The sequence below is a fragment of the Pelmatolapia mariae genome, linkage group LG13 (genome assembly GCF_036321145.2).
Source record: "Pelmatolapia mariae isolate MD_Pm_ZW linkage group LG13, Pm_UMD_F_2, whole genome shotgun sequence".
In the NCBI taxonomy this organism is placed as follows: Eukaryota; Metazoa; Chordata; class Actinopteri; order Cichliformes; family Cichlidae; genus Pelmatolapia; species Pelmatolapia mariae.
This window is the reverse complement of record NC_086238.1, coordinates 23,920,001-23,937,400: the sequence shown is the minus strand read 5'-3', so window position 1 is coordinate 23,937,400 and position 17,400 is coordinate 23,920,001. Positions and strand designations below refer to the sequence as shown.

At 40.1% G+C, this 17,400-nt stretch overlaps 1 protein-coding gene across 1 annotated transcript in view; it reads right to left on the bottom strand.

Moving 5' to 3' along the window:
* Positions 1 to 1,344: 1,344 nt before the first annotated feature.
* Positions 1,345 to 17,400, bottom strand: part of LOC134640451 (B-cadherin-like) — a 17,354-nt gene continuing 1,298 nt past the window's right edge. Inside the window, exons 2-14 of the mRNA XM_063492247.1 lie at positions 15,182 to 15,322; positions 13,911 to 14,066; positions 13,187 to 13,328; positions 12,706 to 12,878; positions 10,232 to 10,360; positions 9,406 to 9,591; positions 9,000 to 9,250; positions 7,148 to 7,290; positions 6,222 to 6,313; positions 5,890 to 6,022; positions 5,396 to 5,611; positions 5,182 to 5,294; positions 1,345 to 2,052 (exon numbers count right to left, since the gene is read on the bottom strand). Coding sequence (XP_063348317.1) covers positions 1,990 to 2,052; positions 5,182 to 5,294; positions 5,396 to 5,611; positions 5,890 to 6,022; positions 6,222 to 6,313; positions 7,148 to 7,290; positions 9,000 to 9,250; positions 9,406 to 9,591; positions 10,232 to 10,360; positions 12,706 to 12,878; positions 13,187 to 13,328; positions 13,911 to 14,066; positions 15,182 to 15,322 — 1,938 coding nt within the window. The 3' untranslated portion in view covers positions 1,345 to 1,989. The remainder of the gene's footprint in view (positions 2,053 to 5,181; positions 5,295 to 5,395; positions 5,612 to 5,889; positions 6,023 to 6,221; positions 6,314 to 7,147; positions 7,291 to 8,999; positions 9,251 to 9,405; positions 9,592 to 10,231; positions 10,361 to 12,705; positions 12,879 to 13,186; positions 13,329 to 13,910; positions 14,067 to 15,181; positions 15,323 to 17,400) is intronic.

Here is a 17,400-nt window from a genome sequence, read left to right as displayed (position 1 = left end):
TTTTTTGCTTCTTATCCGTAAATAATCTGCATACTTTTTCACGTGATTCAGTTTATTTTGAAAAGTCTCAGGAGCTTGAGCTTTATTGTGAAAGGTTTATGTGGAAAATAAACAAGCGGACATGCGATGGTTTTATCGTCATTGTTGCTAACGACAACGCATAAAAACAGGCGCTTGTCCGTCGGTAGTGTGGTTATATTAAATATAAGAGAAAGAGAGAACTTTAACAAATTAATATAGCCACTACAGTGACCATCAAAACGATGAAAAAATATTACCGTAAACAGTTTATTTTGCGACACCACGAAACAAACGATAGCGTAAAATGAAACGATAGACGTTTTTATATCGTCATCCGATACATATCGTTATATCAAACAGCCCTAGATGGAAGCATGTAAATATAATAATAAACACTGTAGCCAAAAAGAGTGCCTGACGAGACCAGCTGTAAGTAAGCTATTAAGACTCGACTGTACACTGTGGTCATGTTTTCCTCCGAAACAAGTTTCGTTGGAGCAGCCTTTCAACGCCTCTCTCTGTCTCTCGCTAGCAAAGTTGACCCAGACAACAAAGTAAAGCTAGTTTTCGAGCCTGATATGAACCTGATGTATTAGCCAGAGGTCCCTTTTCGGAGCCGCAGACCCATTTTATATACGTGCGGAATAGTTTTCTATACAAGATTGCTGCAAAAAGTGCAGCCTTACCTAATGTTCACCCTACTGTTACTAATTTTATATTAAGATTTAAAAATCTAGATGGTATTGGTATGGCGAGTAACCTTCAGCAATAGTACATTCATGTAGTTGTAAAAAGCTTGATAATATATTAAGTAATCCAAAGTATTCAGAATATGTTTCTCACTGAGTAACGTAACAGAATACGTTACAAAATACATTTTGGGGCATATATTCTGTAATCTGTAGTGGAATACATTTTAAAAGTTACCTTCCCAACAGTGGTGTTAGCCCTGCAACAGACTGGTGACCTGTCAAGGGTCCATGTGCCCTAAAACAGCTGGGATAGGCTCAAGCAGATGGATGAATTGAACTGTAAACAGCAAAGTCGTGTCTAAAATAATCTGAAGCTGAATCGACATCAGATCAGCAAAGAATGAAAGGAGCTTTTGTGTGGGTCAGTCTACTTTCTCTGCAATCACCTGCAGTGAAGAGACACTGAGATTAAAGGTTTTCCCTCACATAGACCTTTTTGTCACTGCTGTTTGTTGCACTGTGAGTTCTGCAAGTCTAATGCACTTAGTGATGAAATGAAATTAGAGACCACACAAATCCACTGTTGTATGAAGACAATTTTATAAAGAAGCTGAAACAACAAACAAAGCATTTAAAATAAAGTATCTAGAAGATTTCATTTTATCAAGGCATTGTAACAAAGACATCTATTGAACAGATCCCTAGGAAACAATTTCAAAAAAACATGTATTCGTAACTCGTTGAGCACACTGTCAAAGGGTGATGTGGCATAGGAAGCTACCTCGAATGTATACTGATCATTTTAGTAGTAGTACTAACAGTAGTACAAACGCTATAGAACAAAGCAAAACATCTTTGCTAATATAAAAAAAAACATATTTTCAATGTGACTGACGAACCTCAGGGTGTTTCAAGTGTGGGTGAGTAACCTAGAACAGATTCAAATGTGCGAACTGTGGCTCCAACACTCATTCACAAAACTAGCAGAAAACTAACAAAACATTGTTGTCTTTACCCTCCAGGTCAAAGGGATGTAAAAGAGATCTTAATGCATTCAAAACAGGGATTTGAAAACCAAGCTTCTGAGCATTACCTAGTAACTGCTCATGAGATTGCAGTTACAGCACAGTGCAGACGAAAACCAAAACAAAGCCACTAACATGTAGCTGAAAGTTGCTTTTTCAAATTAAACATGCAGCCATGCCATGTGGTGTGATTATAGCATATAATCATCTCCTCCTCCGTACATGTTGGCCAGTTTCTTGAAACGGGGACCTCACTCACTGAGGCACTCGTAGTCCTGTTCTCCACTGCAGGCAACCTCTGCTGCCTTTAGGTTCTGAGGGATCACATCATTTTTAGACATTTTACAAAATATGTTTCAGTTATCATACGTAGCCTGGAATAAGAAACAACAGCTCAACTCCCAAAAAGCTCAGAGGACAAATTGTGCAGAAGAGACTGGTTTTAGTTAGAAGACTAACATCAGTATAATTTTAAACTCCACTAGCGCCACCTTTGGCCAAGTGCCATAGCCTGCAATCAGATTAACTTGTGACAAATCTGCACCTGGCTCTATCCCCACATTTTAATTCCTCTTTCATGCACAATACATTTGTAATGTTTTCTGTTCTTGTGTCTTAAATGAAAAAAGTAAACTAAATGAAATGCCGTTGTGTTAGGAATGGGCGATATATCGAGTTTTTAAATATATCGATATATTTTTATACGAGATATAAGATGTGACAATATCATTTATATCGATATAGTCTATGTTACGTCATAATTATACTTGTGGAGCAGTTTGCCTCTCTTTTGTCCACTTTTGTCTCTATGCAACGTTACTCTGCCTCGCCTCGCTCCTTCACTGAACACAACTCCCCCTCCCCCATCGCTTCACCTGCAGGCAACGACAAGATGGACACGGCAGCTATCAAAGAGGAGCTGGTCAGTAAAAAGAAAACATTTAGAGATTACTATTTTACTGCTGGTAGCAGTAATCTCGTTAAAACAACGTTAACGCCGCAACTGCATTAACAAGTTACCGCGGATCGCCCCGTGCGTGGGGCTGGACGGCGTCAATGCGTTAACGAGCTAACCAGGCTAACGCGTTGACACCATGCAGCCCCACGCACGGGGGCTGCATGGCCTAGAATCCTTTCATTTTCTCAAAACTCAACAGTGCACCTTATGTACAGTGGCTTGCAAAAGTATTCGGCCCCCTTGAACTTTTCCACATTTTGTCACATTACAGCCACAAACATGAATCAATTTTATTGGAATTCCACGTGAAAGACCAATACAAAGTGGTGTACACTTGAGAAGTGGAACGAAAATCATACATGATTCCAAACATTTTTTACAAATAAATAACTGAAAAGTGGGGTGTGCGTAATTATTCAGCCCCCTGAGTCAATACTTTGTAGAACCACCTTTTGCTGCAATTACAGCTGCCAGTCTTTTAGGGTATGTCTCTACCAGCTTTGCACATCTAGAGACTGAAATCCTTGTCCATTCTTCTTTGCAAAACAGCTCCAGCTCAGTCAGATTAGATGGACAGCGTTTGTGAACAGCAGTTTTCAGATCTTGCCACAGATTCTCGATTGGATTTAGATCTGGACTTTAACTGGGCCATTCTAACACGTGGATATGTTTTGTTTTAAACCATTCCATTGTTGCCCTGGCTTTATGTTTAGGGTCGTTGTCCTGCTGGAAGGTGAACCTCCGCCCCAGTCTCAAGTCTTTTGCAGACTCCAAGAGGTTTTCTTCCAAGATTGCCATGTATTTGGCTCCATCCATCTTCCCATCAACTCTGACCAGCTTCCCTGTCCCTGCTGAAGAGAAGCACCCCCAGAGCATGATGCTGCCACCACCATATTTGACAGTGGGGATGGTGTGTTCAGAGTGATGTGCAGTGTTAGTTTTCCACCACACATAGCATTTTGCATTTTGGCCAAAAAGTTCCATTTTGGTCTCATCTGACCAGAGCACCTTCTTCCACATGTTTGCTGTGTCCCCCACATGGCCTGTGGCAAACTGCAAACGGGACTTCTTATGGTTTTCTGTTAACAATGGCTTTCTTCTTGCCACTCTTCCATAAAGGCCAACTTTGTGCAGTGCACGACTAATAGTTGTCCTATGGACAGATTCCCCCACCTGAGCTGTAGATCTCTGCAGCTCGTCCAGAGTCACCATGGGCCTCTTGGCTGCATTTCTGATCGGCGCTCTCCTTGTTCGGCCTGTGAGTTTAGGTAGACGGCCTTGCCTTGGTAGGTTTACAGTTGTGCCATACTCCTTCCATTTCTGAATGATTGCTTGAACAGTGCTCCGTGGGATGTTCAAGGCTTGGGAAATCTTTTTGTAGCCTAAGCCTGCTTTAAATTTCTCAATAACTTTATCCCTGACCTGTCTGGTGTGTTCTTTGGACTTCATGGTGTTGTTGCTCCCAATATTCTCTTAGACAACCTCTGAGGCCGTCACAGAGCAGCTGTATTTGTACTGACATTAGATTACACACAGGTGCACTCTATTTAGTCATTAGCACTCATCAGGCAATGTCTATGGGCAACTGACTGCACTCAGACCAAAGGGGGCTGAATAATTATGCACACCCCACTTTTCAGTTATTTATTTGTAAAAAATGTTTGGAATCATGTATGATGTTCGTTCCACTTCTCACGTGTACACCACTTTGTATTGGTCTTTCACGTGGAATTCCAATAAAATTGATTCATGTTTGTGGCTGTAATGTCACAAAATGTGGGAAAGTTCAAGGGGGCCAAATACTTTTGCAAGCCACTGTATATTTTTTTTCCTTCCTTTTCTTCAGATTCAAGCTGAGTATAAATAGAATGAAAAAATAAACAAAAGTTTGTATTCCCGTTTAGTGATATTATTTTATTATTATGTTAGTATAGCACAAGTTTCAGTTAGCTTTCCACAAAAATAGAAACGTCCTCCAAAGAACTACTTTTAACTTTCTTACTTTCAGTAAATTTCAGCACCTGTACCTTTTTTTACTTTTACTTGAGTAAAGAAGTTGAATCAGTACTTCAACTTTTACTGGAGTATTTTTAACAGTAGTATTTGTACTTCTGCTTAAGTACAGAATGTCTGTACTTTTGCCAAATCTGCCTATCAGTACCTGTTAGCTGCCTCGAGAGTCCCACAACCTCAGGTCGGTTGTCCAGATCACGGTGGAGAACACTCAGATCATAGTCCTGATATAAAGTGATTTAATAATTTATTTTTACACTGAATATTTTTTTGCTGTACTTCTTTATCACACTCTACCTCTACTATTAGGCCGGTTCTCTATTGCTTTTCTGTCACTAAAAGATAACACTCTCCAGTAAACTGTTACATTACTACTTCCAAGGTATTCTGGTCCTGAGATTTGTGTGTGCAGCTTTGATTATTATTATTATTTGATTATTTAAATGTGTAATCAGAACTGGCATCCATTTACCTGATCATCCTCTCTGCTTTGCTCTCTGTTATAGTAGAAGATGTTGTCTTTAGATGTTGGCTCCTTCTGCTCCCCTTTCCTCAGACTTACAAACAGCACAACCAGGACCAGCACTGACCACAGAGCACAAAGTTTAGCACACAACAACCAACCAAATCCACTTAGCTGGGAAAGAAAACAGAGGCTACAAGTTATAAATCTATTCACAACTCACCGAGCAGCAGAATGCCTCCAAGTATTCCCCGAATAATGGGCAGGTTTCTGCCACCTGTAGCACGCTGAGTACACATCACATCTTCTCCCCTGCAGTCGCACACTTCAGCTTTGATGATGCTGTCCTGCTCCAAGCCATATTTGTCTGCCACTCTCAGAATAACACTGTAATTTTTACTGGGAAGCTCAGTGGCTAAATTCAAGATGATGCCTGTTCCTAAAACAACCAAAACAGCCTCAACAGTCCTTTCTGGCATTAATAACTCTCCTGACATGAGCACTAATCATTTTAATGTTAGTGATGAAAACTGATTCAGGTGTCATGTAAACGTTCATTTTTGGGAAAAGGCAATCCTTATATTTACAAATCTGATATTCGCAGGAAATATTTTATCTCAACATAAGTGATGAAATCTAAATCTGAAGTTTCTATTCAAAATTATTTCAAATTCTGGCCATCTGACTGGACAGCATCAGTTTATACAGTGTACATACTGGAGTCGTTCATCCTAGCGGTCCAGTCTGTCTCTGACATGCCCTGTAAAGACACCGAGTACGGAGGTCCAAATTCTGGTCCATCTTTATCTGTTACTGACAGCAGCTGAGGAGCTGGATCCTTGTTGCACACCTGAGGAAACACAAACTCAAGGTGAAGCTTTTCTTTATGCTGATATGCTGTATTACATGACTGCACACGTGGGGCTTGGTTCAACTTTTTAATTGATCGCATCTTGAAGTCGGTAAATTCAATAAATACGCCCATCCTGCACCACTATTTGACGTGTTAGACGAAAACACCTATTGAGCTGGTGGGAAATAAGACATACCATAATTTTATGCTGCTCAACGATGGGAGCATTGTCATTGACATCTTCCAGCTGAATGATCAGAGTACCAGTTCCTGTAGCTGGGACTGCATCTGGTCACAGAACAAACACAGGTATTCACAGGTGGGTTCCATCGACAAAGTGATCAACAAAGTGAAATACAGTCCAAATTTTAATGCTCAGAGACTTTCATCTGGTCTTCCAGTTCTTATATAACTGACATTTACGGGGTGGCTGTAGCTCAGGTGGCAGAGCAGGTCAGCCACTAACCAGAAGGTCGGTGGTTCGATCCCAGGCTGCTCCAGGCTGCATGCCAAATATCCTTGGGCAAGATACTAACCCCATGGTTGCCTACTGGTGGTGGTCAGAGGGCCCGGTGGCGCCAGTGTCCGGCAGCCTCGCCTCTGTCAGTGCGCCCCAGGGCAGCTGTGGCTACAATGTAGCTTGCCATTGCCAGTGTGTGAATGACTGAATATAGTGTAAAGCGCTTTGGGGTCCTTAGGGACTGAGTAAAGCGCTATACAAATGCAGGCCATTTACCATTTGACTTTTAAAACACAGGAAGGTACTGCAACAAAGGGCGACAATGTTATTAGCTGTGAGCATCCCAGGAACATCTGTTTGTACTGGAATTTATATTACAAAGCGCACACACACACACACACCTTAATCCAGTGAACAATAAAATACATTTTGTTTGCCTGTTTCCCTGATATCACTTTTGTGTCTTGATGAACTCATTCCTCATGTTCATCTCTGACATTGTACAGATTTATTAAAGTAGAGGTGAAAGAGCCACAGCAAAACACGTGTTTACCAGTGTAATTATTCAGACACTGGTAATTTTATAAAATGATATCAGTGGTCATTGTGTATGGGAGTCAAATGATGATGAATAATTTGCATCAGTCTTAACTCCCACCTACCATCATCATATGCACCGATGGTTGCAATGTATCTGCTGTTTGTGACAAAGGTAGCCTCTCTGTCCATGGATCTTCTCACTTTAATAATGCCTGTGTCCTTGTCCACATTCAGCCAGCCTGCAGGGTCACTCATTATTTTGTACCTGCACATTGACAGACAGTCACAGAAAAGATGGTAATACTGTGCAGGCAGGATGATTACAACTAGCATGTTTCACAATATGGCACAATGTGTTATTTGATTTGGGACATTTGTCAGGCTGTTTTTTTATTATGCAAATGAAGCTCTGTATAAACCATGAGTGACAATAAAGTTTATCTTTCTTCTTAATAATATCATTAGTTCATCTCTTAATTTTTCCCTCAGGTTTAATCCATGGTGTTATGATAACTGTAATTAGACAAATGAACTGTTACAGGGCTCTCACGTTCTTTATATTTGGGGGCTTTTATAAGCAAACCAAATGTACTATGAGGGTAGCCAGAGGAGTTTTGTTTTTGTTTTTTTGGAAATATTTGTGTACCACATCTATTTTGAATGACACATACAAACTGTTTTTTTGTAAAGTACGGCAACACTCATGCATTGTTAGGATTGTTACCATCAAGTGTTTTCAAAAAAGAGAGAACCAGTTCATCTCTCTCTGGTGATCAGTGGTAGTACCAGGCTGGAACCTATTTTGAAAATATTCTTCGGAGATTTTGGTCTATATCACCTGACAGCATCATGAAATCACTGCAGATTTGTCAGCTGCACATCCATCATGCAACTCAAAGTCAGTGAACAGGGCGTTCCTGTCATGTTCAAGAAACCAGTTTGTGATGATCTGAGTTTTGTGACATGGTGTGCGATCCTGCTGGAAGCAGCAATACGAAGATTGGTACACCGAAGGTAGGGATACGGCCAGAAGCAGGCCGTGGAATTAAAACACAATTGGTATCAAGAGGCTCAAAGTGCCAAGAACACATCTTTCACACCATCACTGACATCCTGAACTGTTGACATAAGTAGGATGGAGCCATGCTTTTATGTTTATGTCAAATTCTGATTCTACCATCCAACAGAAATCAAAATTCTACAGACCAGACAATATTCTTCCAATCTTTGTTTTTCCAACTCTGGTGAACCCAAATAACCTGTATTTTTTTTGTTCTTAGCTAACAATTGTGTCACAAAGTGTGATTGTTCACTGGTATAGCCCATCTGCTTCAAGGATGAATGTTCTGTGCATTTAGAGATGCTGCTCTTCATATGATGGTTATGCATATCTACATATGAATATCTAGTGGTTATTTGAGTCACTGTTGGCCTCCTATCAGCTTGAAGCAGTCTGGACATTCTCTTCAGAGAAACAAACAATTTTCACCCAGAGAAATGTCGCTCACTTGGTGTTTTCCCCTTTTCGCAACATCCTCCGTTAACCCTAAAGTTGGTTGTGTTAAAAAATAGCTCTGCTTGTTCTGACTTGGCAACAGTTTATTCCAAATACCCTTTCTGACACAATTTTGCAGTGATTTGTATTGTGGACTGGAATTGAACCAGCAACCTATCACTTGCCAAGCCAACTATGGAGCCAAAAAATAAATGTACATTTACAAGGAAATATTACACATTTTACAGACTTGGAGTTTTATTCCCTGTGGGGAAACTGAACGCTTGTCTTTCAAGCCCCTCAGTCGATTTGTCAGGTGCCAAAAAACAAAGTCTGGGTACTAAATGAAGTGTTTTTATAGTGTACTTTTGACTGAAAAACTGAATGTTTGATGCATTTATGAGGTCAGTGATACATTTTCTCTATTAGTGAGAAAGTTGTTCATAGTAAAAAGGCTTTTTTTGTCCTGTTTGACTTACGTGACTTTCTGCTTGCGTGCAGTGTCTGGGTCTGAAGCGGTGTACTGCACCACAACTTCATCCACAGCAACGTCCTCTGGTTTTACCACATGCTTCTGCTTTGGATCAAAGACTGGAGCTTCATTCACATCCTTCACATCCACCACCGCTGTGGCGGTAGAAGTGACCACAGAAACACCACGAGCAAAAGGAATCTCATTCTCCACTGAAACCAACAGAGTGTGCTTGCTGGCCGTCTCAAAGTCCAGCTCCTGGTTGGAAGAAAGAGAAAAAAAAAACATCATAGGGGTGTTGGCAAAATTAAGTTACAACAAATCATAGAAAGTGCTTCCATCAACTAAAGAAAATACTCATTGATGACAATTATCTTCCAATATTATAAATGAATTCCTGATTTTCTTCCTACCTTTGCAGTAGAAAGGATTCCTTCCTGTTTGTTAGTTCCTGTTTTTACTGTGAAAAGTCCTTTAGGATCACCACTGACGATTTTGAACTTGGCGTTCCAGGCTGGAGTTTGTGGTTCATCCTCATCTGTTACTATCATCTTTACCACCAAAACATCCTTTTTGTTTTCATCAACTGTTGAATTATACTGTGAGAAAAAAAAGGATGGGTCAGAAATCACGGGAGTGAAAACAGATCTAAAGCCTCCTCATTAGGGATAGAGAATAATGGCCTCATTTTGTAGTCTGTGTCATTATACTACGGTCATTACTTACTGCACAGCTGTGGAATTTTATTAAATAAAGTTCATTGACTAAAAATGGAACAAAAGTATTTTTTAACCATATTAGCATATTTTCCATGTGCTGTCAAAGACTCACTATTCCCTATACAAACCAGGGCACCCTGATGCATCTCAAAATCTATAGATAACTACATTTTCAATTCTGACAACTAGTTGTCAACTAGGTGGAGGCAGCTCTACTACATAGATTAAAATATTATAATTTCTTTAATAATAATTTATTTAAATTGACAGCAGTAATTTACTCATTGCTGGCTGTACACATGTAAATGCCAAGGTAACACACAAAATATAGCACATAACAGCTGCTAAAGTGCACATGCTGTGGACTTTTTTTGTTCCATTGTGGGTTTTTGCTGTGTCAGTATGTGTGAGTGCAACATTAGTAATGCAGTTAGATACAGACTGAATGTGTTCTGCTTTAACAGAGTGAAAAGGCAGCAGTTAAACAGGAAGTTTGCAGTTACGAGAACTTCATACTTACAGATTTCTGAGTGAAGACTGGAGCGTTGTCATTGCTGTCCGTCACCATGAGGGTGACTTTTGTTTGTCCAGTTAACCCTTCTCCCGCCATATCTGCTGCTTGTACTGTCAGAGTGTACTGTGGATATTTCTGTCAAGAGACGGGGGACTGTTAAGGTAGATCAGCTCATCAACAGGAAGGAAGGAACACTGACATCAGTTTACAGACCTCTGTAACACACAGCTTTCAAACTGACTAGAGTCATGAATGCCTATGAAGGCCTGGCCTTAGCTGAAGCTAAACTCATTTTATATTTTGCTTATGACAAATACCTGTAAACCTGATGCCATTACCTAATAATAGCCTTGTCGAAACTTTTTAAACATAGTGAATTCCCTGACCAGCTAGCAGTTTGTTTGTTTGGCATGGGAAGCTCGAAACAGACGCGGCGACACTGTGTAATGCTTCTGAAGCACAGAAGTTTTGAAACACTGCTCCAAAGCGTGGTTCAAAACACCTAGGTCACGTGACGATGACTAAACAAGGTTTTGGTGTGCTTCACCCCAGTTTCAACAGGTGGGGTATCTGCTGCTTCTACACACTGCCAAATGCAAGGATTCCTATTTTTTCTTTACTAGAGCCAGACTGGACTGGGAAAAAAAAAATCAGTCCTGGCCTTTTTTGCCTATGATTGATATATACCACACATACCATGATCTATGTACGCTCAAGGTGGCAGGGAGGGAAGTTTGCCAACTATCGGAGCTGCAGAAAGGTGCAATGAAGAATGTGCCTAAGTACAACAAGCTGCCCATACCTTACACCTTGGAAACTGCCAAACAAAGACTCACAGACTGGGCCAGTTGCTTGAAGAAGTATACCCGAGAAATAGAAGGCAGCAGAATAAACCAGCTGTTCTCCACTGAAGGGGTGAACAACAGAATGGCAGGGGAACAATATGGGAATAGCATCACCAAGACTGTAGACAAAACAATACTGGAAGAGTATATAGGAGAAGGACGCAGCCCATAACGCCAATGCTCAGTGGCTAGTGGATCTAAGAACAGACAACAGCAACTTTCCTGAACAGGTACGGGTAACCATCACAGTGGCAGACATCCAAGAAAGGGTCTCTGTGAAGAATTGGACAGCACAAGGCCCCGACATGGTTCACTTTTACTGGCTGAAGAAACAGATTGCACTCCATGTGAATGCCTATCTGTACAAATGAACCAGCTGCTTGTCAATGAGACCTCTGAAGGCCAGATAGTCCTGATCCCCAAGAACCCCCAGAAGGAATCAGTCCAATCCAACTACCTGCCAATAGCCTGCCTCAGTATCACACATTCTGCTGCATCTATTTTTAGTTTCTCTTTATTGTTTTCTGTCAGCTTTTCAGCTCCACGTTTTCTTCTTCCACACTAAACATTTTCCACAACCTACATGAACCCACAGCAAAGGTAGGAGAGGGGCTGGTCGTATTACAGAGATTTTATTGGCCAATCCACTGTCAGTATTGTCAATATATAAATTCGCCAGCAGGTGTCACTGTGAAGATAAGTTTTAGATTGTTTTGAAGCCTCTATAAAATACCTGAACAATACTTCAAATGTTTTCATGTTTTACAAAGCTTTGCTTTGCTCATCACTACTGTTTGTTTTTGCTCAGTGAAATCAGTCATGATAGGTATTCACCGAAAACACTAATTGCTCTGATCACTGATCACCCATAGTTTGCATGGAAAACACTGACTTACCTGCAAATACTCCCCAAAAGTGTAACATAGTGGTCCCCAACCTTTGTTGCGCCACGGACCGGTTTAATGTCAGACAATATTTTCACGGACCGGCCTTTAAGGTGTCGCGGATAAATACAACTAAATAAAATTATACGACCAAGACAAAAACTGTGGTAAATATAATAATAAACGCAAATTCACTGTATAATTGTGAAACTTTATTAGCAGCGTCCTCCTGAAATGCACCAACAACATTTTGAGTAACATCCTCCTCTCTGCATCTTAATGCTCTCTGGTTGCTATGGTAATGTGTAAATATTTCCTACAAAATAAGACAAACAAGTGCAACACAGGAAAAGACCCAGGGAAACTGAGTTAACAATAAAAACCCTGAAAACCATAAATTTCACACCCGAGCCTCAACTCTCGCAGCGCGGTACCAAACAACTTGGCCCGGGGGTTGGGAACCACTGGTGAAATGCAAACCAGAAATAGAGACCGTTAGCCTCTAAAATAAAAGTGTAGCTTCATGAAATCTGTTGGTTTCAACAGTAAAGTAAAACTTTTATTTGAAGGCAAATATTTTCAAGTTTCACAATTGAAGAAATCACCAGCAGGGTTTTGATGCAGCACCCTCTTTCTGACTGATTTCTAGCAGTGACAGGCAGACTACTGATCTTGATTCATAAAAATGCTTTTTTCAGCACTTATTTGTAAAAAGACACTTGTATGTTAAATGTGGTTTAACAAGTCTTACCTCTCTGTCCAGTCCTTTACCAGTGACTCTGATGCTTCCAGTAACTGGGTTGATTTCAAACATGTTGTCATTGGGCAGCGGTGGGTCCTGGTTCAGAATACGATAGCGGATGTCTGAGTTGAGATTATCTGGCTCATCGTCATCTTTGGCCTCAACCCTAACCACATCAGTCCCTGGAGTGGAGGAATTATGGAAGGAGAAAAATCAAGAGCACAAGTGTCTGAAGGTCTTCACACTGCTTCATTTATGAGATTTACTAAATAAAAATGTGTGTTTTTGGTTTCATTTTTGTCTTTCTGTAATTTTATTAATATCTTGAGATTCATTACCTATGATGTACCAGGATTTTAAATGATGTTTATGGATAAGAGTTATAAACCGGAACAAACATAAAGAATACTAAAAAAGATAAAATAACAAGTTTGCTTGTTAAATATGTAAAAAAAAAAAAAAAAAAGCCAACTTAATCGACTCTACATACCGATGGCTGTGGCCTCAGCAACATTTGCGTTGTACTCCACCATAAAATAAGGTTTGTTGTCGTTCTGGTCAATCACATGTACTATAATCTCCATAGGAGCCTCAGCTTGTCCTGCTCCTTCTACCACAGCGTGTGCTTCAAACTACACAGGCAGAAGATTTCAACATGTTTCATTTAGAAAGTTTCAGATTATCCTTTAAACTGATTCAATTATCTCTACACCTTCAACCTTACACACAATACAAACAAGGTAAAGATTTCAGTGTGACTGGTGAATTGAATATAAACTAAATTGAATTCTTGTAAAATTTTAGAAATAAAAGGAAATGAAAAGACTTATTGTCTACACATTTAATTCAATTACAGTAGATTTTGTGAGGCATCACTTGACTGCTTGTTTCTGTCTCTCAAAAGGGGTTTTGTGTGTTCCATTTCAAAACAGCCAAAAAAGACCTGCATTTTCCAGCTGAAAATGTTTAACAAACCTGGTAAGAAGTAAAGAGTCTTAATACTTCTCTAAACTGAACATTTCAGACTGATCTGCACATCAAGAATCTTATTTCTTTAACTGTGAAGTTATTGTTTGTAGTTGATTAAAATAACTGAATTAATAATATGATCCTGAAACACAAGATGTTACAAAAAAACAACATGATATCATTATTAATTGATCTTTAAAAGATACTCACTTTGGAACACATTTGGACAAAGTGAGGATGATTACCGTGTAACTGGCTGTTTCCTCTCTGTTGAGTGGTTGTGTTACATACAGACTGCCAGTCTGTCTGTCCACTTTGAAACGACCAACAGGAGGCAGATCAGCTCCTGGACCAGTGATGCTGTAAAAGATCTTCCTTGTTTTATCTTCATTAGAGCGGATCTGGAAAAACAACAACACAGGACTGAGTTAGATCACTCTCACTGTCTATGGTAAACGTTATGCACCAATAAAGAAGCTGTGCAAGTTCATCTTCAAAAATTTCAAGAGATTCCTCAAATCAACAAGATTGCTAGATTCTCTAAGCATTTGGGATTTTTTAAATGTGTTTCTTTCCTTTTTTTTTTTTTAATCGGAAGACAAGCTACAGTTACTAATTTTAACTGATTAGCTTACTGTTACTGCTAACCATTTCAATTCATGTTTTTTTCTAAAAGATCATCTTTTGCCTTAATTTGATAATGTAGCAGTGGAGATACACAGAAAACAGAGAAGAAGAAGAAGGGGGATACACACAGGAAAGCGGTGCACGTCAGACTCCAACCCAGGCTGTTGCACTGCAGCCATGTGACACATGGTCGCCTGCTCACCCACTGAGCTCAAGCGGCACCCAATTCACTTTTATATATATCTCACCAATTCACAACAACAGTTGCCTCAAGATGCTACAATATTTGAGAAAAAACCTCAAGAATCAACTGGTCTGGAAGCACTTAGTGACAGTGGGAAGGGAAACCGCTCTTTTAACAGGAAGAAATTTCCAGCAGGACCAGGCTTAGCATTTAAACGCTGAAATTTCAAACACAAAATATGACTAAACATTTTCCTTTCTTTCCTTGCATTGGATATCAATACATTTATGGTGAGGGTGAATAGGATGAAACATGACTCTGTACTCCAGCATGTGGTCTCTGGTTGGAATAAATCTGTTATTCTAATTTTTACCCCCAGGTGGGGGACAGTTATTTTTGACTGCTAATATCTTGTTTTCATTATTGCAAATAGCAAATAAACTTGTCTTCTAAGACATAACGTTTCTTTCACCTCAAATGTACATATTTTTATTTAAAGTTGACCTTGTTAATTGACCTTGTTAATTGAAGTTAACAAGGTCAGCTTATGACAAAGACACATCCAAGAAAAGTGAAAAGTCTGGAGATTCAATAATGAGAATTCAAAATAGGGAGAAAAGACTTGGTGACTGCAGAGGAAACATATAAACATTTAAAATGCACTTTAGTGTCAAATTCTTCACAAGGTCATTCAGTTCCTCATACCTGAGCTACTTTCCGGGGATAGGTTCCTCTCTGATTCTCGGGAACACTGAGTGGAGGAATAACCCAGTCTCTCTTCCTCCTCCTCAGCCCTCCACCAGACTTGGGGAATTGAAGAACAGGCACTTGTAGATCACTGGCATTCTGGGAAAACATACAGAAAGCTTGGATAGCAGAACACTCACAAATTGACAAACTGCAATAAGGATCACAGATCTTATTGTATATCTCAGAATTACACAATTTAGAAAAAGGAGAGGTAAGTCAGAGGGAGTGATGGAGACTTGGTGGAAAAAAAACTGAGAAGTAGCTTTTGTGCTTTACAGAGACTTAGCTCAGAATCAAACAAACTTTTTTAAGCTTCAAGAGACTGTCATTGATCTCCAGGCCCATAGCAGGAGGGATAACTTTGTGTATCCCAAAGTCTGCTGAAGAGGATGCAGAAGCAACTGTTAAAAGCTTCATCCACACCCACCAGAAGCCAGAATGAACCAGACTTCAGCGTAAACGACCAGTTCCCTAAAGAGATCCTGCAGCAACGCAAGGTTCTGTTCCCAGTCGATGCACCTTCATTCAGAAGCGCTCCCGTGCTCTCATCGCCGTGGACCATCATCTCCACCACGACCCTGGCACCACTTCCTGGTTATATTAATGCCACTCCAGATAAGAATCTGCTACATTTTTCCCTCCACCTCTTCCATTAACACATATGCATTCACAAACAACAACCTCATTCTTTACATATCTAAATGGCACGATCACGCGAAGCCACTACAGCCTCACAGTGCACACGGACATACAGGACACATGCACCCAAGTGCGTACACATATACACATAATCAGATGCACACAATAAATCGGACAACACCAAACACCACTCTCATCTACATACTGTACTCTTATGGAACGTCTCACAAACAGATCCATAAGCATCTGTTGACTGGAAAGCAAGAATAAACAACACTTTTAGGGATTTTTATAAAACTTTATATTCACCACAGACGAAATTGATCAGTTTCTTGACAATGTAAGCCTTCCAAAATGACCAAAAAGTCAAACAATAGCACTGGATTCACCGCTGACATCTGGTGAACTGGGAGGCCTGAAAAGTAAGCCTATTAATAAGGCTCCCAGTCCAGATGGATTTCCGGTAGAATTCTACAAAGAATTCTGGACAACTTTGGCACCAACATTCCTCAGAATGTTGCAGAAAATCAAGGAAAATGGCAGACTACCACCAAATATGAATTCTGCAGACATTAGTGTCTTGCTAAAACCAGGCAAAAACAAGACCCTGTATTTCCCAGCTATCATCCAATGTCCCTTATTAATGTTGACATTAAACTAATCTGCAAAGCTCTCTCAGAAAGATTAGAAAAGATAACCCTCATAATACATCTGACAAAACTGGTTTCATAAAAGGTAGGCACTCATCAACAAATACACGCAGATTACTTAATATGATAGACTACTCATGCAGTAAAAACATTGAAACTGCAATATTATCTCTAGATGCAAAAAAAGGATTTGATAGAGTTAACTGGAAATTTTTATTTGCAACTTTACACAGATTTTGTTTTGGAAACTCTTTCATTAACGGGTTAACAATACTATTTAAATTCCCCAAAAGCATGTGTGAGGAAAAAATTACCAAACATCCTCCATCTCCAGAGGGGAACAAGGCAGGGATGCCCACTCTCCCCTTCACTGTTTGCAAATTTTAATCGAACTACTATCGAACCACTATAGACTATAGTGATTAAGCCCTTAATTTCTCCTTCCATAATACTTCTTCTACCCCACTGCGATCTTAAATAAAAATGATGGTCTTGCCAAGAGTCAACTATTTATTCTCACTGATCCCAAATAAACCATTACCAGACTGTCTTGATGCATGCTCAATCATACAGGTAAGTAAATCTCCAAAAGTTGCTTCAGTTGGCTGGTTTCAGTCATTATGCAAATGTACTGTTTATAAGATTCGGGAAACCTGGGGCAATCGTGGCTCAAGAGTTGGCAGTTTATCTTGTAATCGGAAGGTTGCTGGTTAGAGCCCTGGCTCCGACAGTCTCGGTTTTTGAGTCCTTGGGCAAGACACTTCACCTGTTACCTACTGGTGGTGGTCAGAGGCCCCGGTGGCGCCAGTGTCCGGCAGCCTCGCCTCTGTCAGTGCGCCCCAGGGCAGCTGTGGCTACAATGTAGCTTGCCATCACCAGTGTGAA